The sequence below is a fragment of the Schistosoma mansoni genome, chromosome 1 (assembly GCF_000237925.1).
Source record: "Schistosoma mansoni strain Puerto Rico chromosome 1, complete genome".
In the NCBI taxonomy this organism is placed as follows: Eukaryota; Metazoa; Platyhelminthes; class Trematoda; order Strigeidida; family Schistosomatidae; genus Schistosoma; species Schistosoma mansoni.
The window spans coordinates 64,401,621-64,424,535 of record NC_031495.1 but is presented as its reverse complement, the minus strand read 5'-3'; the positions used below and the strand labels follow the sequence as shown (position 1 = coordinate 64,424,535).

General features: G+C 37.0%; 1 protein-coding gene and 1 non-coding gene across 2 annotated transcripts in view; both read left to right on the top strand.

Moving 5' to 3' along the window:
* The window catches only part of Smp_001030 (5'-amp-activated protein kinase gamma-2 non-catalytic subunit), a gene marked incomplete at its 5' end in the record, with an annotated part of 41,537 nt that extends 21,703 nt beyond the window's left edge, over positions 1-19,834 (top strand). Inside the window, 4 exons of the mRNA XM_018795196.1 lie at positions 804-1,007; positions 4,656-4,727; positions 16,789-16,863; positions 19,233-19,834. Coding sequence (XP_018649533.1) covers positions 804-1,007; positions 4,656-4,727; positions 16,789-16,863; positions 19,233-19,346 — 465 coding nt within the window. The 3' untranslated portion in view covers positions 19,347-19,834. The remainder of the gene's footprint in view (positions 1-803; positions 1,008-4,655; positions 4,728-16,788; positions 16,864-19,232) is intronic.
* On the top strand, positions 11,937-12,008 carry Smp_tRNA_00887_Pseudo_TTA.1.1. The gene has a single exon. It is a non-coding gene (tRNA).
* Positions 19,835-22,915: the final 3,081 nt, after the last annotated feature.

Genomic DNA, 22,915 nt, shown 5'->3' with positions numbered 1-22,915 from the left:
CACACTGTGATTGAGTAACTACTTGTTTTGTTACCAAATTCAGCACGTTTCCAAAATTTAAAGGTTACCCGTAAACATATAAATACCCTTATTCTCTGTACATAAATTAACTTTTAAATAAAGCTTCTGTTCTTTGCTGTTCGGGTCTCAAGTATAAAATAATTCTGAGGATCAAGGAAGCGGCTAGAAGGTTATTATCAAGAGTCTGAGTACCAGAATATCACATATAAATTTTTGGTACTGCTGAATATGAGTAAATGTATTGGTAATGAAAAATCAGCAAACTTAATCTTGAATTAGGTATTGACTAAAATGGTAATAGTATGTTTCCATAAGTACTTTGATGCTATATACACTAATACACTACATATGTTCTAGCTGTTGTAAACCTCCGGAAGCCAATTATCAATAAAGATATCAAGTTTCTTAACTTAACTTAAAGTTTTCATTAACCCAGATGAATTGGAGGCTGACGAAATCTTGTTACAGACATAAAAATCTCACCTATTTTTTGTCTGGAATTTTACTAGATAAGGGGGATAGTATTCATGTTATGCATGCCCGACTATTCCCCACCCTGGATAGCTTAACGTTAACTTCTGGCTGTAATACTAAATTGAGTCTCATAGAGAGTAAGGTATATTCTAAAGTTTTAGGTGCACCTTCCGGGCATACGTTCATTAGCGCGAAAAGTAGGCTCAATCACTGAGATTTCCTACTAGTAGCCTCTAATCACAAAAATCTCAAACTATTTATTTTACGTACCATTTATTTGTTATACTTTTATTGATCCATCCCTACAGCTATCTGAACTTCCCTATCCTTCATTTATGTCAAAGAAACTATGTGATGTCAATGTTGGCTCAATGACCAATGTATGTGTGGTTAATCAAAATTGTCCTGTTCATAAAGCTTTACAATATTTCATTGAACATGGTGTTTCAGCATTGCCTGTTGTTGATCAAGATGGTCAATTAGTTGATATTTATGCAAAATTTGATGTAATTGTAAGTTGTTTTTTTAATTAAATGTTGTTTAACTGTTAATGCTGATTGAATTCTTTCAATCATATGTGTAATGCTGTCATAAGTTCACTGTCAGTCAGTCACAACGTAGAACTTCGTACGTACGTACATCAGTTCGAGTTGCCATACCACATTAACACAGAGATGCAGTTGTCGATTCAAATCTCATAGTGGTAGAACTAGTAAGAGTATAAGCATTATGTGAAATATTAGGGTTTGAAGATGTTATTCAAGGAGTATAATCCAATGAAATAAATTTGGAAAGAGAAAAAAGATAGAGACATGAATTCAGAAGATTAGAATTTGGTAGAACACAAAGAGTGGATGCATCTTCGCCATTGCAAATGATTTTGAGCCATGTCATTCAAGGTCTCTAACCATCGATTGTTATCATCTTGCGGATCCCAACCCGGTAGTCTACACCTACCAGCATGGCTCAGTCCAATTGTCAATGACTTCATGGATTTATGCCATGTTTTGGTCTGGCCGCCCCTAGCTTTCTTCCAACCTACTCCTACACCATGGAACATTGCACGTCTGGGTAGTCGGTGGTTGGGCATACGTAGCACGTGTCCCAGCCATCTCAACTGATGAAGTTTAGCTACTTCATCAATCGATTTACGATCCTTACCTAGTACCCGTTTCCTAACAACTGCATTACTTACTCGGTGGTCCCAGGATATACGAGCAATGCGTCGAAGACACCTATGATCTAATACTAGTAGCCTACGAATATCCTCTACTCTTATCGGCCATGTTTCACTGCCATAAAGTAGGATGGAACGGACTGCTGCACAGTAAACCCGTCCTTTTGTTGCTAGACGGATATCTCGCATAGTTCACTGTAAGAAACCGTTGAGAATTCCTTTGAAAACCCTCTTTGAAACCCAGAAAAACGCCAAAAAGAATTTCGACCGGTATACTCTTTCTTTTAACTTCAAAAGTACATATGAGAATTTATTGATTCTGTTCCTTTTATCGTGACTAGAAAATTGATATCTCTGTTGTTTTTTTTAACGACTTTGGCTTATTTTTGAAAGGTTATAGAATTTTAACGTCACTTGTATTCCTATGAACATCCATGGTTCCTGTACATAAACTAACTTTCAAAGTTAAGTTCCTCCATATAATTCACATGTTTTGTTTTACCCTTTGGATTTCAGGAGTAGAAACGATTTCTGTAAACTAGGATGCCACTATGAAATCGCTTTGTATCTAAGCATTCAAGTAGAAAATGTATCACGAAGGGATTTAACATCGCGTTCTAACTTCATATTTGATGTCAAATGATGTTTGGCAATCAACAACTGTGAACCTCTGTTCCGTACTGATTACTATTCGTTAACGTGGGCTATATCACCGTAGTGTCGAGTCACGTAGTTAGGTGATTACATCGCATGCGTTATTGATAGGATTCAACCAATCACATCGCATATTTAATGCATGATTGATTCTCACTCAATTAGTGATTGATTTTAATATCTCAATCCTAATGGTAATCGATCGTTACCTGAGTAGCTCAGTTATAATGTCTCTAGTTGTTTAGTTGGGCGATGATGCACACGTTCATTGCCGTCCAGTGCAAACCAGCCTGGACATCTAACTTTGAATAAACTAATATGGTTAGTCACTTATCTTGGTAGTTTGCATCATCAACTGATAACCGTTGAAACTCAAGATACACTGAACAAGTTGGTGGAGAAGATTTGTAGCTTAGGTGGATGATTTTGATGGAGTTTTGTTCTCTGAGCTAGATGGTTTGGTCGTGGAACTTTCATCGTCCTTCTGAACGACATCATCAACACAAACTTTTGCTCGCAGTTTGTTACTCTGAGTTACCCCATCAATGCTCGTTTTAAATTTTAAAAATATCGGCAAATAGTACCAAATAATTTTTCAATTGACTCAGCCTTTCATTTTAGAGATTCTGTTAGCAGCGTTTACTTGACTTTTTAAGTCTCATTCTGTTATGTTTGAAAACAAGAAATCCAAAAATTGAAACGAAATTGCAAAAATAAGTCATTTACCAAGTGAGTTCTGGGGATCTAGCATCTCCATCCCATTCTCTTCAATATCAATTTTGTTTTCCGGATCGATTTAACCCCTGATCATCATGTTATAAATTCTGACTGGCTATTATCAGTAACCAAGTTGTTATGTTTTGAAATAGAGTACAATTGTTTGAAAATGTGAGTGAACTGATGATGTCTTCTAACCTGATGAAATCTCAAACCTCTTTTTTAAGAATTGTGCTGACGTTCTGTATTATCCATTCACGATCCTCTTTAATAGATCTTTCTCAACTAATATCATACTGAAAATGTAGAGAAAGATCCCAGTTACTAAGAAAGTATCTGGCTATAAGAATGTGATATTTAGTCTCATAGCAATAACTTCACCTTTTCTCAAAACAATGAAAAAATTACTGGTACTCTTACCTCAACCTGCACTAAAAGATCACATTGATCCTTATCAGTTCACTTAAAAATACAAAAGAAGCGCTTTAGATGCCGCTATTTTTCTGCATCATAATATAGTGTTCAGCTTGGAAAAGGGTGAGAAGTATGTCCAATGTGCTTTTCTGGACTATACTTCTGCCTTTGACTCTATTCTAAGACAACTTCTACTTAACAGGTTAATCAACATCAACACTGACAGCTAGATAACCAACTGGCTATCTCCACCCCTCATTTATTTTGGTGTAAGTTTTCCCTCTGATCTCTCTTGATTTTCTCATGTTTTATTGTTATCGAAGAAAGTTTCCTATTTGACTACATTAAGAGGCTGCATGCTTTTGGGATTAATCGACATTAATTTTTACGATTTGTAAATTCCTGCATATTACCTATTATTCTTTACTGTTCTCCTTTATTTTTTCTCGGGTTTTTGAGAAAAGACTTTACTGTATTGCGGAGTGTGCTGAAGGCAGTTAGCAAGGTGTGTGGTGAATCTTTTGACCTCATTATTAATATAATGGTTGATTGACATCTAAAATCTTGCAAACTCCTGACAGGTGTTATCTTATCAGATACCAATCATACACTTCATTTACATCTTTCTCCTTGCATATCTTCTGGTAAAACGAGAATTCAATACATTAAAATTCATGCATGCAAGGAAAGGTATAAAAACTCCACAATACTTTATTTAGCAAATATACTATGTAATGAACAAGTTTTTAGATTTGACTTAGTCAATAACTTGCATTCTTGGACATGTTTCTGATTAAAAATTTGTACAGACTCAGATTTCTTTTTCACCTTTCTCTCTTCTTTTTTTTTGGTTGGCTTTGTTTTTGCGAAACTTGTTGAAATACCTCGTGCTGAGAATTCCATGTTCTACCAAAATATACTATTGAATATCAATATGTTCGTGTACTCAGCTTTAAAGCTAAGAACTTTTTACTTACTTACTTACTTACTTACTTACGACTGTTACCCCTCGTGGAGGAGCATAGGCCGCTCACTGCTTGAGGTTTATTTTTGCTGGAATATATGAAGCAAAGTTTGAAACTTAAAACTCAACTCTGAGACTTTTTATTCCATTGCTAACCTTTATTCCAGTTATCTTTTTTTATCATTGATAAATTCAATATTATGTTATGAGTATGTTTGGTGTGTACACTTTTAGAATTTGGCAGCTACACGAACTTATCAAAATTTGGATATTAGCGTATATGAAGCTTTGGATTATCGACGTGGAGTGAGTAGATATTTCATTATTATTATTATTATTATTATTATTATTATTATTATTATCGTTTGTGTTTTTTTCTCTCTATGAAATGTTCTTCATTTTAACTCTAATTATGGAAATACTAGTTGACAGATTTATACTACTTATTAGTAACCATTATGGATAAAGATATTTAGAACATTGAATTGGTTGTAGTTCACGAAATATCCTGGTTATTGTTGTTGAAATCCCTGTTTATTGATCAAAATTCATTGATATATTGTCTCTGCCTAAGGAAAACAATCATATACCTTTTTTGCAGATTTCACTTTTTCATCTAACTCGTTCATCGATAGGTGCTGTGATGGTGCTTATCTAATTGACAAATACTTAAATCAGAAGGGGTTTTTGTGGATATTTCAGTATTTTCATAGTTGAAATCATGAGTCAATTGAAGCAGTGACCAGTGGAGTCCAACCAAGTCTGTTGTAGAGATATCAACTCACTGAAGATAATTGGTGAACGGTCGCTCAAACATCGTGGATTGGTTGAAGTTAGACATTAACACCGTTGAATGCCGGTTCAGTGGTCTATCGGTTAAGTGCTCTGGAGCGAGACTGGTAGGTCGTGGGTTTGAATCTCGCGAGGCAGGATCTTGGATGCTCACTGCTGAAGAGTCCCATAATAGGACGAAACGGCCGTCCAGTGCTTTCAGGTTTTCCATGGTGATCTAGCTTGAGTTGACTCATAATTTCAACTAATTCAACTATAAGATTGTGTTGTGTCTTTTATTACTTTTTTGGTGGTGGTGTTGTCGCTGTTGTTGTTGTTGTTGTTGTTGAAAAGTGTACCTTTTTTATTAGTTTCACTCTAATTAAACATTGTTTTATTTTAATTGGATGATACGTGTAATATCTTTCAAAAACCAAATCACATGTATTCCCTCTTTTTTTATTATCTCTGTTTGTATTTGTCTCTATTGTTCTCATTCTTCATTTATTATTCAGTGAAATTTTCATGGTTTATTCTGAAAATGCTCATAAGTCTGTCTATAAATATGTATACATTAATACTGTCAAATGTATGCCTCTCCCCTCTCTCTCTCTCTCTCTCTTAGTGTTCATGTATCCATGTACATAATCTAGAAAGAAGTTTTCAATAACATCACAGTTACATATTCTACATTCTCAATTGTTAAATCATTTTTCTGGTTAGTGTTTTTTTTAGCGAGTTAGTTTTCTACGGGGTGGGGTTGCTAACTCCATGCTCAACCCTCCTCCTTTATCCGAGCAGTGGAGCATCGTGAGGAGATGCAGTCCCATGGTAGCCAGTGACCAACGATTGATTTATACGCCATATGTTCCCTCAGGATCCTGGAACAAATGTGCACCATTGGTTTGGAATCAGGGTTTTCCAACTCCCCTAGGTGAACTTTCCGTATTCACCAACTCTGTTAAAGCGCCGGATATTCGCTTTTCGTCCTCTCGATTTCGTAAACAACAGTAATGCCACTGTGAGAAGGCAGTGAGTATGACTTCCCTGACAGAGGCTATATACGCGTGACCATGTGAGAGCATTTGGAGAAGGAGAGCGGACTCTCCCCACTCTCTGCCGTACCAGGGTATTTGGGGGTTACATACAATGTATGTATTTTCTTTCAATGATTTCATAGTCTACAGAGAGGTCCCTAATGTAAATATTTTTTTGCACAATTGTTTGTTTTATATCACATGTTGTGAACCAATTTTTACCCCTTTCTTTCCAATTCGTTCTTTGATCTGTCATTGTGAAGAACAGTAATGTAAACGTTCTTGATACCACTTTCTGAGAGATAGAAAAAGATGCTTGTATTTATAAATGACAATAATAATAATAATAATAATAATAAGCCCACATACATATTTTTAAAATTATAAATAGTACAAAACGTTTCACACTACTTAAATGCATGTTGGTATATATTGACGAAATTTAATCGTTAAACTTTTACTTCATAGCACAGTACCTTTGAACACATACCCCCAGTGTGTGTATGTGTGTGCATGTCTACGAATAGTAAAGTTTATGAATGTATAATGACTGCGGTTATCAGGTGGTTTTATCTACAATCAGCTTAATTACTAACTTCATTCACTTTCACTGTTAGGTACTACTGATTTAAAATCAGTACCTGGTCCTTAAAGACAAGGTAACTTTTAACGCATGTCAATAATATTAGCAATAATAATAATAATAATAATAATAATAATAATAATAATAATTATTATTATTATTATTATTATTATTATTATTATTATTATTAGTAGTAGTAGTAGTAGTAGTAGTAGTATTCTGGCTGTACCTTGTGATGCAATAATTCGATCACCGAGCATAATACATGAGTCGACCACCATCAGTGAGTCACATCGACGAAAATATTGCAAACATTCTCTTTTAAAACGATTGTTTAACCATTTAGTCGAAAGATAGCACTTAACTCTACTCAATGTCTTATCAGTTTCAGTGGTTTTCTTCATAGCTTCGAAGGTAACTGACAGTCCATGGATTGCGTCATCCAATGTACGATGAACTTCTTTTTCAGCTTTTATATTTCCCACAAGAGTGACTTCTGACGTTTTTGACTGGGAGCCTCACAATCTTCATAACGCGTCAACTTGCCCAAAAGCGGTAATAGGCTGATACTTGATGGTGAAATCGTAACCCAGAAGTGTTGTTGCCTATCGTTACAGTCCATTAGCCGTGTGAACAGGAATCCCTTTCTCTGACTGATAATGTTACTAGGGTAAATTGCCGACCAAATATCATATTGTGGGACTTTTTTTTACCGCAAAGATAATTGATAGAACGTCTTTCTCGATTTGACTAAAGTTCCGTCCTGTTGTTGTCAATGATCTGGCATCATGGGAGATTGCTTTTTCAGACCCATCAGGAAAAATGTGAGAGGTGACTGCTCCAAAACCATAGTTTGAAGCATCTTAAACAACTGCTATTGATAGGGAAGGCTCATAATGCGTCAGTAAGAGATTGGAAGCTAGGAGTTGTTTGATTTCCTCAAATGATGCTTGATAGTTCGCCGACTAATTTCATTTTGTATTCTTCTCTAGCAGGTGATTTAGTGGAGCACAGAGACGATGGAGATCAGGAATGAAGGTAACATAATGATTGACCAAACCCAAGAAGGATCGTAGGGTATAAATGTATACAAAGTTGACGAATTACATCTTGGGTCTAACTTTTGTGCGCCTCACTTTGGGATGAAATTGGAACATGTAGGGAGCAAATAGGGCACGGAGTCCTTATTAGTAAATGGCCACACCTTCAGAAAAAGGAAAGTAATTAACAGGAAGAATATTTGGAGATAAACGGAATATGGTAGGGCTAAGTGTAGGTTGCACTGTTACTGGGTGTATAAAATTATTATTCTGACCACTAAGTCAGTTTTTGCACGCATGTGTGTCGGCTCAAGTTGTCTCACTATATTAGTACAGCGACATAATGTTATCCAGACGAATCCCTGAGCAATCAAAGTAATAACAATATTGGTATCAGCAGAAAAGATTATTTATGAACATTTTGACCCGAGAAAGAAGAATGAATTCACAGCATAAAAGTGTGTAAGAAATTTCTATCATCAACATCTAAGGTGAGATAAAGAGTGTATCTATCGCCACTTCAATCGGTTCCAAGCAATATCTCCCAGCCACCGGTCCTGGCCTGATAGTCTTCCAGCACCTCTCGGTTCGACAGTTGATGACTTTATGAACTGATAGGATGTTTTAGTTTGGACACCCAAAATTCTCTTCCAATCTACTGCCACGTCACTTCATACTGTATGGTGTTTAAGGAAACGTAATACATATCCTAACTACATCACTTAATGATGATTCAGAGACTCATCAATCGATGCGGTACTATAATACTCTAGCAATGCTCCGGAAGTACCTATAACAATGTTCTTTTTTCAAAACTCACTTTTACAGCCGTAAAGCAGAACAAAGTGAAGTGCTGCGCGGTATGATGATTAATTATGAAAGACTAAACGACCCGTTGTCGTGTCTTGGTTTGGTCACACTCTATGTCTTTTTAAGACTTTCTATGCGACCCTGTATATTGTGACAAGATAAGTAGTGATTCACCGTTATAATGCATTATTGTTCAGTTGCCCCTGAATGCCCTGGTACGGCCGAGAGTGGAGAGAGTCCACTCTCTCTCTCTCGAAATGCTCTCACATAGCCACAAGTATATAGCCTCTGTCAGGGAAGTCATACTCACTGCCTTCTCACAGTGGCATTACTGTTGTTTACCAAATTGAGAGGACGAAAAGCGAACGTCCGACGCTTTAACCGTGTTGGTGAACACGGAAAGTTCATCTAGGGGAGTTGGAAAACCCTGATTCCAAACCAGTGATGCAATGGGCTCCAGTATCCTGCTGAGGGAACAAATGACGTATGAATCAATTGTTGGTCACCGGCTACCATGGGACTGCATCTCCTTAAGTTTCTCCACTGCTTTGTGGATTAAACCTTCAAGTCAAAAGCTCCGGGTGTGGCACTCTAAGAGAACCACCTGTTTCGGTCTGGGCACCTGAGCAGTATCACAGCCGTCACACAAATGAAATGAGATTTGTGTGGCGCATATATATCTGGTGCCCCTTTTTACCAATAGTTGCGTTTAAGTAAATAATAATTGTTCAGTTGGTGATTTTATCATATTTATCTTATTCTGTATAATTGTAAATTAGTTGAATGAACCATTCCATTGATCAAAGCATGTGTATTGTATTTTAAAGAATACGATTACACTATCATGTTTTCCTAACTTCACTATCTTTTTATCACAGTATCTGAAATCTTCATTTACTTACTTACTTACTTATGCCTGTTACTCCCATGGAGCATAGGCCGCCGACCAGCATTCTCCAATTCACTCTGCCTTCCTTTCAAGTTCTATCCAGTTTTTGTTCATTCTTCTCATGTCTGTCTCCATTTGTCGGCGTAATGTGTTATTTGGTCTTCCTCTTCTCCTTTGGCCTTCAGGATTCCATGTGAGGGCTTGTCTTGTAACACAGTTGGGTGATTTTCTTAAAGTATGTCCTGTCCACTTCCAGCGCTTCTTCCTGATTTCTTCCTCCACTGGATGGAGTCTGGTTTGTTCTCTCCCGCAGTAGAATGTTTCTTATAGTGTCTGGCCAACGGATCTGAAATATTTTGCGTAGACAACTGTTAATAAACACTTGCATCTCCTGGATGATGTCTTTCGGAGTTCTCCACGTCTCCGCTCCATACAATAAAACTATCTTGACATTTGTATTGAAAGAATTCTTCATTTTGCAGATTGAAAATAGCTCAATTATTTAGATTACATATATGGAACTCTATTTAATTTTCAATTTTGTTCTATTCACTGAATCTAAACAAACAATCCTGAATTGATTTATTGACAAATTATCTCAAATAGGTTCTTTTTTCTATTTGGCTTTACTTAATTACTCTCTCACTTCAAATCGATTTTCTCTACTTCATATCTATTCCTTTTTCTCATTCTGTATGTTTGTAGATGAGTACATTGATGTTTTCTTGTTCAAAGTTTTTTGATGGAAGAGTTAGTTTGTATATAGGGAATGTCATGTATAGAATAAGTTAAATACGTTGCCATATTCATTGATTAAATAATATAATTGATTGATTGGGGGGGGGTGTTCTTTCTGTTCTTTTGATCGTAATGAAACTACTCAGTAATTTATCATTTGAACACATAAATATTGGTACAAAGGGGACACCAGATAAATATGCGCCTCACAAATCTCATTTGATTTGTGTGAGGGCTGTGGTACTGGCCAGGTGCCCAAACTGAAGCAGATGGTTTTCTTAGGGGGCCACACCCGAAGCCTTTGACCTAAACATCTGACCTCAGGATACTGGAGCCCATGTGCATCATTGGTTTAGTGAATTGGCATTATCTTATGACATGATGAGAGTATTATCCTGAAAAAGATGTCTATAACAAATTTAAATAAAAATGGGGAAAGCGAACAACCCTGACGAATGCTACTTGAAGTAACCGGTGACAGTTTGCCAGAAGCTCGGACTCGACCATTAGTGTTCGAGTAGAGAGCCTGTACGATGTTAATGTACTTCTTTGGTTTGCCTTATAATGACAGACACTGCCAATGAACCTCTTGATCAATGGAGTCGAACTCCGCCTTAAGGTCAAGGAATACAACTATAGTAGGATGTCGAAAATTATGTTTGTTTTGCAGAAACTGACAAAAGGTGAATAGTTGGTTTATACATCTACATCTAGTTCTGAAACCAGACTGGTTTTTTCTTATTTGGTCTTCACGATCTCCAGTTAAACATAGATGTATTATTGAAGATAATATTTTAGGCAATACATTAGTTAAACTGATTCCTCTGAGATTGTCACAAGAGATATTTTGTTCTTTCTTATAGACTGGAACATTGAACGACCGAGACCAGTCAGATGGGATTATGTTCAGTTCTCAGATTTCAGTTAGTCTAATTGCTGAAACTGGACCTTACTTACTCCTGTTATCTCTCGTGGTGGAGCATAAACCGCCCACCAGCATTCTCCATCGAATGCTCGATCACCATCCTTGAAAATCTCAAGAGTTGGTCCATCTAGTACTGCCGCTCTCCCTCGCTTACAGCCTTTTCAACTTCACCAGGAGTTGGAGGGCATACATCGATTCGCCATTCAAGTCGTTTGTAGGTAGCGAATAACTTAAATGTGACTGTAGCTCAAACTCATTAAGTCTCTTTCTTCCTCTCGATCTTGAACCCCAGCATACTTATATACATATCTTTTCGAATCGTATTCATCGCCACTACATTATTTCAATGTCGTTTGCAATTCATCTTCTTATTTTTACTTCGTTGTGCTAAAATGATAATGTGACAACTTTGGTGAACACATATATTTTCAAGTCATGTTGTTGATGTGCGTCTAAATTTGGAAAACCCTTATTTTGTTTTCGAGAAACACCCTAATGCCATATGATAGTGATTCTTTGTGATTTGAATAAATGTTCATTATTATTTCGTTTAATTGGACAGTTAATAATACTGTTTAAAGTGTTCTAACCAATGTCAACTATGCACATATACCAATAAGAGACTGATCAATTGCAGTTCTAAAAATCAATGGGAAGATTCAAACAAACAATACCAAATGAATTCAAACTTAACCCCATCACACAAGCAAGTGGCTATCAGGAATCAGTAGCTGAGTGGATAATGCGATGGCGTTTAAAGCGAACGGTACTGGGTTCGAGTCTCAGAGTAAACATCAACTTTGAGATGCAGGTACATCTGACGAGTCCCAAATAGGACGAAACACGCATCCTGGATTCCACTACTAGCCACTATCCATATTTGCTTACAATATCAACTATTACTAAAAGATAATTAGTTAAGTATCAAAAGAGAAAAGTAATATAACGAGAAGTGTACGGAGAAAAATAAGATTGACTCATTTGATGATACATATATGAAGGTATTCTAACATTTGGCTTAAGATTGAATAAACTCACTATTAGTAGTATTGTTATTCTATATGTGTTCTCTTTTCCATAAGACACTAGATTATAATAATGTCATTCTCTCTTAAGGTTTTTATTAATGTGGGTTGTAATTTGGATAAGGGTAGATATTAGCATTGTTGTATAGTGTGAACTCCCGGTTACGCCCATATGTATATATGTCTAGTAATTGAATCATTGGAATTCATCGATCATTATCCATTGCTTTTCTGACCAAATTATGCATGTCTTTTGTACAGATATTTTTTGAAATAAGTCATGCTTTTCAGTTGTAAAAATTTGGTCTTGCAGAGGTAAAGAATTTTCCTTTATTCATTTGGCTATAGTTATTAGTGAGGAGTGGTAGAGTATTGATCATCGTATTTGTGCTTGGGCTGGATAAATTACCGGGGTGTTTTTGATTTAAGGGTTTAATCCACAAGGTATAATTAAGGAGATCTAGTCCTATGGTAGTCACTGGCCAGAGTAAGTTCGTACTCCATTCATTCTTTCAGGATCCTGGGGCCTATGCACATCGTCGATTTGAAATCAAATTTATCTTACTCCCGTAAATGAACTCTATTCATCAGCCCGGTTTAAGCACGTGTATTCCGCTTTCGTTTCCTTCATTTCTGTTATAACCTCCCTACAGTTGAATCTATTGAGTAGGACTTGTCTGGTGAAGGCTATAAATACGGAATTGTATGGCAGTATTTTAGAGTTTGAAGACCCAGAATGCGAGGATTCTTAAATACTTTGATGTTAGTGCAAGAACGTTTGAGATGTGTTCGTCCTACTAGAAGTGAGATTCTACCTTAGAATAAATATTGGAGCGCTTAACTTATCTTAAAACTCTCATCACCTCTTGACTACTCACGGTATCCCTATAATGAAAATGAAAGTCCTCACTTAATGGCCTCTATGAAGTATTCATTATTGAAAAGTGGGATAATGAGTTTGACTAGAATCCATATCTGTATACTCTATACATATCTTATGTGTATTACAATCTGATATATTAAATGAATGAAAAAAAGCACAACATTCAAATGTCTAATACCTATCAAATGAATAAAAAAACAGTAATGGAAACTTTTGGATACAATATACTTTACTTAGTTACGCTCGTTACCCCTTATGGAACATAGGCCGCCGATTAGCATTCTCCAAACCACTCTGTCATAGGCCTTCCTTCTGCCTGTAGCCCCTCCGGGGGCTATTGCCGATCCCAAGCCCGGATATACGAGAAAGGTTGGGCATGGGGTTAGCGATCCCATCCCGTCGAAAACTAGCTCGCTAAAAAACGCTAACCAGAAAAAATTATTCGAACAATATACTTTAGAGAATTATGAAAACATTCATGTACCTGGGAAGCATCATTGATAAACAAGGTGGATCGGATGCAGATGTAAAGGCGAGGATTGGCAAAGCAGGGACCGCATCTCTACAATTAAAGAACATATGGGACTCAAAATAACTGTCAACTAACTTCGAAGTGAGGATCTTCAATACGAATGTCAAGACAGTTAGTTCTACTGTACGGAGCTGAAACGTGGAGAACTATTACATCCATTGTCAAGAAGGTACAAGTATTTACAAACAATTGTCTACGCAAGATACTTAATGTCCGTCGGTGTGATACCATTTGCAACAGCCTACTGTGGAAAAGAACAAACCAACTTCCATCTGAGGAGGAAATTGGGAAAAGATATTGAAGATGGATAGAAAATATATTAGGAAAAATACCCAACATTCACTGATCGGATACTATCAACAACAGCATTTTATGAGATAGGACAAACCAGCTTCCAGCTGAATAGGAAATTAGGAAAAAACGTTGGAAGTTGATAGGATTTACATTGAGGAAATCACCAATGTGCATCACGATGCAATCCCTAACTTGTAATCCGTAACGAAAGAGGAAAATAGGAAGATCAAAGAACACATTACGTCGGGCAATAGAAGCAGATATGAAAAGAATGTATAACAACTGGAAAGGATTGTCCAGGACAGGGTTGGATGAAGAATGCTGGTGTGCGGTCTATGTTCCTCCACAAGAGGTAACAGACATTATGATATTGCATCATTCATCTTTAAAATATAAATAATTTATAAATAAATGAATCATCGTTAACTATAAACAAACTTTATATATTGTTTATCTTTTGTTATTCAATGTTCAATTTTGGTTCCAATAATAAAAAGTACTTCTGTTCATACATACATACACATAATAATAATAATGATTACATCATTCATAGAAACTATTTAGTATTATCTTATTAGTACAAATTGATTTTTCTTTTATGTATCTGCATTTATTGATTGATATACCATTGTTTTTAGTTCTTCTTTTTCTTTGTGTGTGTGGGTGGGTGCTGTTGTTGTTTACTGAATTTTTATTATTATGTATCATTATTCAACTAAATTGATTGATTAAAACAACACAAAATAATTGATTATAATAGTTGAGATCATGAGTCAATTGAAGCAAGACTACCATACAAAACCTGGAAGCATTGAACGGCCGTCTCATCCTATTGTGGGACTCCTCAGCAGTGAGCATCCAAGATCCTGCGTCGCGAGATTCGAACCTAGGACCTATCGGTCCCGCGCGTGAACACTTAACCTCTAGACCACTGAGTCGGTATCCAACGGTGTTAATGTCTAACTTCAACTAATCCACGAAATTGAGCGACATATACACCATTGTTTTCAATGAGTTACTATCTCACAATAGATCCGGTTGAACTCCACTGGTCATTGCTTTTCACTAGAACTCCAGGAAATACCTCTTGAAGCCAGTAACTAAAAGTTAAATGTTCGCGTGCGAGACTGATAGGTCCTGGGTTCGAATCTCGCGAGGTGATATCGTGGATGTACACTGCTTAGAAGTCGTGCAATAGGACGAAACGGCTGTCCAGTGCTTCCAGGTTTTCCATGGTGGTCTAGCTTCAATTGACTCATGATTTCAACTATAAAATTACTAAAATCTCCACAAAACCACCCCCTTTCTGATAATATTTAATTATTAAAACTTTTGACATTAATAAACATGTGATTATTAAAGACTAGAAACTCTAGTTTATGGACTTTTCAACTGTATTTCCAATTCGTTGACGTTTTCAATCGATGAACTGTCTTTCTTAGTGTTCATCCATTCATTGTATACCTTACCCGTACTATTAAGCGTAATTTCTATGACTAACGTTTGTTGGGTTTTTATCCGATACATTTATATTATAGACATTTCTATTGGCTAAAAATCCAAGTTGCTCTCAAAGTCATTTTACAGTTCATGAAGGCCATTAGTGCAGTTTACTTTCACTTATTTATTATTTATTAGCTTTATTCAATATTATATATTTGGTACAATATAGAATTCTCAGAACCAAGTATTTCAACAAGTTTCCTTTTATTATATCTTGATCGATATTGACGATAAATATTGAGTGATCGCCAGTTCGAAGTTAGCAGTTCAGTCAATCGACATCTGAATAATATTCATTGTTTTCAATGCATATTGCCAGCCAACACGATGTCTCCGATTGTACATTTTTGTAACTTGTACAGCGAAATGTCGTAAAATTTTAACAAACTCACCTGAATATGTTATACAATTGATTGACATTATGATGATACGTTTAAACGAACAAGGATGATATGCTTGAACTAAATCGATTTCCGCGGTAACGAACGAAAGCCAATGACACGATAAGCTATTCTAATCTGTTGTCCCAGGCCCCGCTAACTAGATGAAGAAGTCCAAGGCAAGTAGGGGAATATATGTATTCAGTAAGCAGCCGAGTACAAGAAATCAAATAAGGGAAAAAGTCAAGCGTATTTATACAGCAACAAATAATCCTTGAGCATCATTAATAAATAGCACACACAAAGAAACAATGGATCAATAGCGTTTCAGATAGTTTACAAGTGGGAAATATGACGTGAAGGTAAAAAGAGCGCGTTTGGCTCGAAAACAGCTAAATTCAAATTTTCAAAATAAAATTACAAAACTAAGCCGTTTACCAAGTAAGTTCTGGGAATTTGACATCCCCAACAGGAAACAGATAACGTTTTGAGATATCTAGATAGCAGGGACAGGTAGCCCAGATATTCAAGCAGGCAGCGTTTATTATTTCTGATTGGCCACTTCAGTCGATTTTGATCTAGATCACTTAAGATTTCCAACTGTTGATCACGATCACTTCATGAAGCCCAACTACATGATCTTCACCTCACAAATTTTAATTTGACCCTCCTCTAAATTTCTTACAAGTTACACTCCCACGACCCACCATCGCGCATCAAAGTAGGCAATGGTGCTGAACCGGTGTCACACAGTTCAACTTGCAGGTTTTCTCAAGCTTCTTCACATTTGTAAAATTAAAAGAATTCAATTGTTTCCACTAAGTCTTATCACGCGTGTACACACACTTTGAGGTTGGTTTCAACACAAGCACACACACACACAGTCCTTGTTTTAATTTATAGTTTCCCTTTTCATAAAAAAACTAATTCCTTATTTTTCTTATCATTTTTATGTAGAAATTTCAAGGTGTTGCAACATGTCAGTTAGATGATACATTGGAAGTGATTGTGAATAGAATTGTTGACGCTGGTGTAAGTTGATACCGGATTCTTAGTTTGTTTAATAACTAACTATCATTGTTTTGTTTTTTTGAATGAATGAGAAATTCATTTCTAAGTAACTAACTTGAACAGGTCAATTGAATACATGAATACATTCCAATGTGTTTATGTTTATTCATCATTTCAGATTATTTAGCATTTCCTATTGAACTGTTGAGTCAAGTTATGTAACAGCTTGTACAATGAGTATAATATTTATTATTGGTATTTGAAAAAAGGTATGCCTTGAATAGTTTGTGGTGAATGTCTCGTCGATATCATCTTAGCTCCTTGATAATTTCAGGTTACCATGCTAAAATATATACTTACTTACGCCTGTTACTCCCAATGAAGCATAGGCCGCCGACCAGCATTCTCCAACCCACTATGTCCTGAGCCTTCCTTTCTAGTTCTATCCAATTTTTGTTCATTCTTCTCATGTCTGTCTCCATTTTTCGGCGTAATGTGTTATTTGGTCTTCCTCTTCTCCTTTGGCCTTCAGGATTCCACGTGAGGGCTTGTCTTTTAACACAGTTGGGTGATTTTCTTAAAGTGTATCCTATCCACTTCCAGCGCTTCTTCCTGATTTCTTCCTCCGTTGGAATCTAGTTTGTTGTCTTCCACAGTAGCTTGTTGCTGATAGTGTCTGGCCAACGGATCCGAAGTATTTTGCGTAGACAACTGTTAATAAACATCTATATCTTCTGGATGATGTCTTTCGTAGCTCTCCACGTCTCCGCTCCATACAGTAGAACTGTCTTGACATTTGTATTGAAAATTCTGATCTTGGTGTTGGTTGACAATAGTTTTGAGTTGCAGATGTTCTTCAGTTGTAGATATGCTGCTCTCGCTTTGCCGATGCGCGCCTTCACATCTGCTTCAGATGTCCGGGCTTGGGACCGGTAGTAGTCCCTGGAGGAGCTACGGGTGGAGTTGAAAAAATATAAAATGTATATATATTGACCACATGCATAATTGTACTTGTGCTGTAGATCCTATGTTGATTATAACTAATCATCATTAATCAGTATGCAACTATGAGGAAAATAGAAGCTTTATAAACATATCTTTGTAAGCGTAGAGCGTTTTTGGAGATTGTAGAATTTTCGTAACTGAAATCACGAATCGATGTTCACTGAAACAACCAGCAATGACAACGCTTAATGTTTGGACCACGTAAGTGATGTCTTGTAAATTCAATGTTTGATACGATTTTCCAGTCACTTCTAATATAACCAGACTAAATCTACGCGGTAACTTAAAGCAATCAATCGTGTACATATCTAAATTCATCCACTTTGTGATGCCGCACTTCCACTTCCCCGTTGTCCTCGACCTTGACATGGTGATCGGGCTTGCCTATCGTGATGAACCAATCGAGCTATACTGGCTGGAACAATCGTTCCACAAAGTCCTACCATGCCAGACAGGTCGGTTGAAAAGCGGTAAGACTAAAAGCTGCGAACCCAAGGTCCAAAGGAGAAGTCGTACTGCTGACTGTACAGAGGTGTGACGACAGTAAGGTGTTTCCTTCAGACAACCAGCATAACAGCGATGCTGCCTTCCCACAAGGAGGGGTGGGGTTAGAAAAGGTCGACCCTAAAAATGCATACCTCGCCTTATCCCACGGATATTGGTCTCCGGCCGTAAGGTCCCAACAAGTACGGAGCTAACACAAAAATTACCCACAAAAAGGTCGTGTGTGAGGGACCTCAAGCAGTTGTCCCTTGGGCACTGCGGTCACACTCTTAGGTCATTAAGACCGATTCTAATCCAATTTCCTTTTCAGATACCTCTAGAAGAACCCTTTACACAGTGTGAGCAACTGGGAAGTGATATCTGCCCTCATACCTCTAATAGCACTCAAGATCACTGTATTTATAATCAATCTCCTTCTCTCCCGTTGTCGGCAGTGGATAACTATTTTAGACCCGACATATTTGAACCCTACTGATTTTAGCTTCTCATTAGGACTCTCGAAATTGCATCTTGAAGCCAGTCGCTATTGGACACGTGATTATTATTAGTATAGTGGGATTAGGGAGATGATAGCTGGATAGATTCATCCGTAGATGCCAGTGCTCATAAGACCTATAATATTGGGGTCATCGATGCTCACATCTTTGTAACTTCACTACCATATACCCCAACAGTAGTGTATAGACAATGAAGTTTTCATTTTCTCTTTGACTGGCTTCATGTAATGAAGTATGAACGATAAGGTGGATCCTAAAAGCTTTGGATCAGAATCGAAATAGTAGTGAACTCCACCATCATTACCTTTTCATGTTATAATTCAACTTTTCTTGCCAACCATCTTATATCTATCTTCTTACTGCAATTTTTTTTCTCTTTTTTAGGTACATCGTTTAGTAGTTGTCAATGATAATAAAGTATTAGGTATTGTTTCATTATCGGATATTCTACGTTTTTTAATTGCTGAACCAACTGTACAAAAGATCATTTCAAATTAATTAACGTTGGATTAAGTTGGATTTCATTTCATAATTGTTTTTGACTTAGTTCTTCTTATTCACTTCTTACAATGTAGACTCACAATGTAGAATAGTGTTGTTCATCTTATAATCTTTTTTTGTTTCTATGTGAAACCCATCCCCCCCCACACACACACGTCTACATTTGCCAGTACAGCAACATGTTCCCCTTTTTGTCAATTTGTTTTGATCATCGGTTTTGTTTTGTTTTGTTTTGCAGTTTACATGTAATTTTCAAATCTAATCATTAAATAGAAGAGTAGTTGTCTAATGGGTTGATTAACCGAATTATCTTTGGTTCCTTGATGTTGGCTTATTTTTTTGAAGGGACAAACCCTATCATCTCAACATATATATTATGTATGTACACATATGAGTTACTGATGTTTATGCATTTGTAATGAGGATGTGTATGCATGTTGTGTAAGTGTTTTTTTTTTAGCATGCACAACCTCTTTGATTACTTTTGTTTTCTCTCCTGGTTTCAACCTATACTTCCTCGAAATACTGTGAAACTATTCGTTCTAATTTAGACGAGAGTTCTTATATCTATACTTCCTCGATTTCAATTGCGGCAAATTTGTTTTCATTCATTGTAAATTATTCGTAACTTCAATTTTTGTCTTCCACTTCTTCTTGTTAACAATCATACTTTACTAGTACTACTACTAATAATAATGTACTAAATAGTTTTATTCATTTGCATTTATTTACGTTGTATTTTTATTATTATTATTATTTATTTAAACACATAAATATTGGTACAAAGTGGCATCAGATACATATGCGCTGCACAACTCTCAATTGATTTGTGTGAGAGCTGTGATACTGTCCAGGTGCCCAGACTGAAGCAGGTAGTTTCCTTAGAGGGTCACACCCGCAGCCTTTGACCTATACGTGTGATCCACAAGGCAGTGCAGGAGCATCGTGAGGAGATGCAGTCCCATGGTAGCCGGTGACCAACGATTGATTCATACGCCATTTGTTCCCTCAGCAGGATACTGGAGCCAGTCCATGTACACCATTGGTTTGGAATGAGGGTTTTCCAACTCCCCTAGGTGAACATTCCGTGTCCACCAACCCGTTTCAAGCACCGGATATTGGCTTTTCGTCCTCTCAATTTGGTAAACAACAGTAATGCCACTGTGAGAAGGCAGTGAGTAGGACTTCCCTGACAGAGGCTATATACGCGTGGCCATGTAAGAGCATTTGGAGAAGGAGAGTGGACTCTCCCCACTCTTGGTCGTTCCAGGGCATTTGGGGGCTTACGTTGTATAATTAAGATATGTTCTGGAAAATGAACAATAGAATTCATAATGTTTTACAAGGATTATCAATTTGTTCCTAATTAACGATGATAATAATAAGAAGTTGGTATGCACTTCCAGATTACTTTAAACTAAGGATTTTCATTTATATAATAAATCATGCATAACATGAAGTGTATGGAAGCAAACATGATAGTGTTCAGGTTGTTGAGGAAAACAAAGGGTAATGACGAAACCGTATAGCAGTTATCTTGAAGTACAACTAGAGAGGTATTGGTACATGTTCAGAAATTTAATAGATTTTACTACAAACTTGTCTTTTCTTTCTGATACTAAAAAGGCATTACAGCTTTTTCAGGCTGAAATATTTTCCCAGTAATAAAACTGACGTTCCAGCGGTACAGGGAGAGCAAATCGATATCGTTATTCAAATGACTTCCTTCGTTGTGTAACGATGACAGTAGCGTTCATTAGGTTCCAAGACACCAAAAACTTGTTCGCATATTTTCGTTTCACTGAAAGTTTTTCTTCATTTGACTGGGTGATTTGTACAAATCTTATAATCCATTACTGTAATTAAATATGGCCTGGTTGTGGTTCGGACAAACAAGTAGAAACATGATATTCTTAGGCGGCGACTCACCGAGCCTTCGGCTTAAAGGCTTAAGGCTCCAGAAAGTGGAACACTCAACTGATCCAGTACCATAGGAGCCGGGGACCGACGTACGTTAATACGTCGTTCGTTCACTTAGGATCCTGGAGTCAGTGTACGCTCTTGTCTCGCAACCAAGCCTTTCCAACTCCCTTTAGGTGGGTCCCCCGCATCCAACTGGATTGAAGGATCAGGTTCACTCCTTTCATCCTCTCACTTTTGCAAAAAAACACTCGTCTGAAGATAGTGGGACTTCCTTGACGGACTGAACGTGTAGGTGCATGCGATTATTTCCAAAAGGAGAGCAGATCTCGTCTGTACCAGTGGATTTCGTAGTGCTAAGTCCAGTTTTTGAAAATGATTAAAATCAGTGACTGACATCAGTTAATGAGTACTGAATAGAACTTCTATTCAATTTGGAACTGTCCTTCGTCAGCAGTGTGTACCCACATTCTCTACAATCTTTCCAGAAATAAAACTCAGTATTCATATTCTGCAATGAGTTCGTTACCTTTAAATTACTGACAAAATGTTTCGCATACTTACTTTAATCATTTTGTGATATAGCGCAATTTCATTAATGTGGGCCTAACCGCTTCGATTTCGATGTGGTCTAACTCCTTCACAACGAATACTAATAGCTATATATTGTAGACTTCAGGAGTTGCGATGTTTTTCTTAAGTCAATCTGATCAATGTAAGATCTGGCACAAAAGTGACTTAGTCCAAGTTACCATATTACTTATTTACGCCTCTTCGTGGAGCGTAAGCCACCAACCAGGATTCTCCAACCAACGCTGTCCTGTGCTCCCATTTCCAGTTGTCTTCAAGTCCTATTTATTCATTTGGTATCTGCATCCAGTTCCCTGCGCAGTGAGGTTTTTGATCTGCCTCAGTTTTTTATCTTCAGGTCTCCAAGTTAAGATTTACCTCGTGATGCAGTCTGATTATTTCCAAAATGTACGTCCTACCCAATCCTAACGTCTTTTCCCGATTTCCTCTTCATCTGGGAGCTCGTTTATTCTCTGCCGTAATAGGTTATTGCTGATGATATCTGGCCAACAGATTTGGCCTATCTTGTACAGACAATTTATAAATACCTGTATCTATTTGGTGATGGTTTTAGTAGTTCTCTAAGTATCAGCTCTATACAATCGAAATGTCGTAACATTTGTATTGAAGATTATGACTTTGATGTTGACTGACAGTTGTTTTGAGTTCCACATGTTTTTCACTTGTAATAATTCAGACCTTGCTTTGCAGACCTGTGCCTTCACACCTGCGTCATATTCTCATTGGTTATCAGTGATACATTCCAATTACGTAAAACTTTCCACCTGTTCCAGAACCTGGCCATAAAGTGTAGCTTGGTTGGTGTTACATTTAGGGATCTTGCTTTTTCTCTTGTGCATGTTGAGGCCTATTGTTACACTGAGTTTCGTTACCTGCATTTGTTGCTGTGTGTAGGATAAAAGAGTTAGGCCATCTGCGAGTTAGTCAGCAACAACGTGGAACTTCGTACGTACGTACATCAGTCCAAGTTGACATACCACATTAGCACAGAGATGCAGTTGTCGATTCAAATCTCATAGTGGTAGAAGTAGTAAGAGTATAAGCAGTAATCGGAA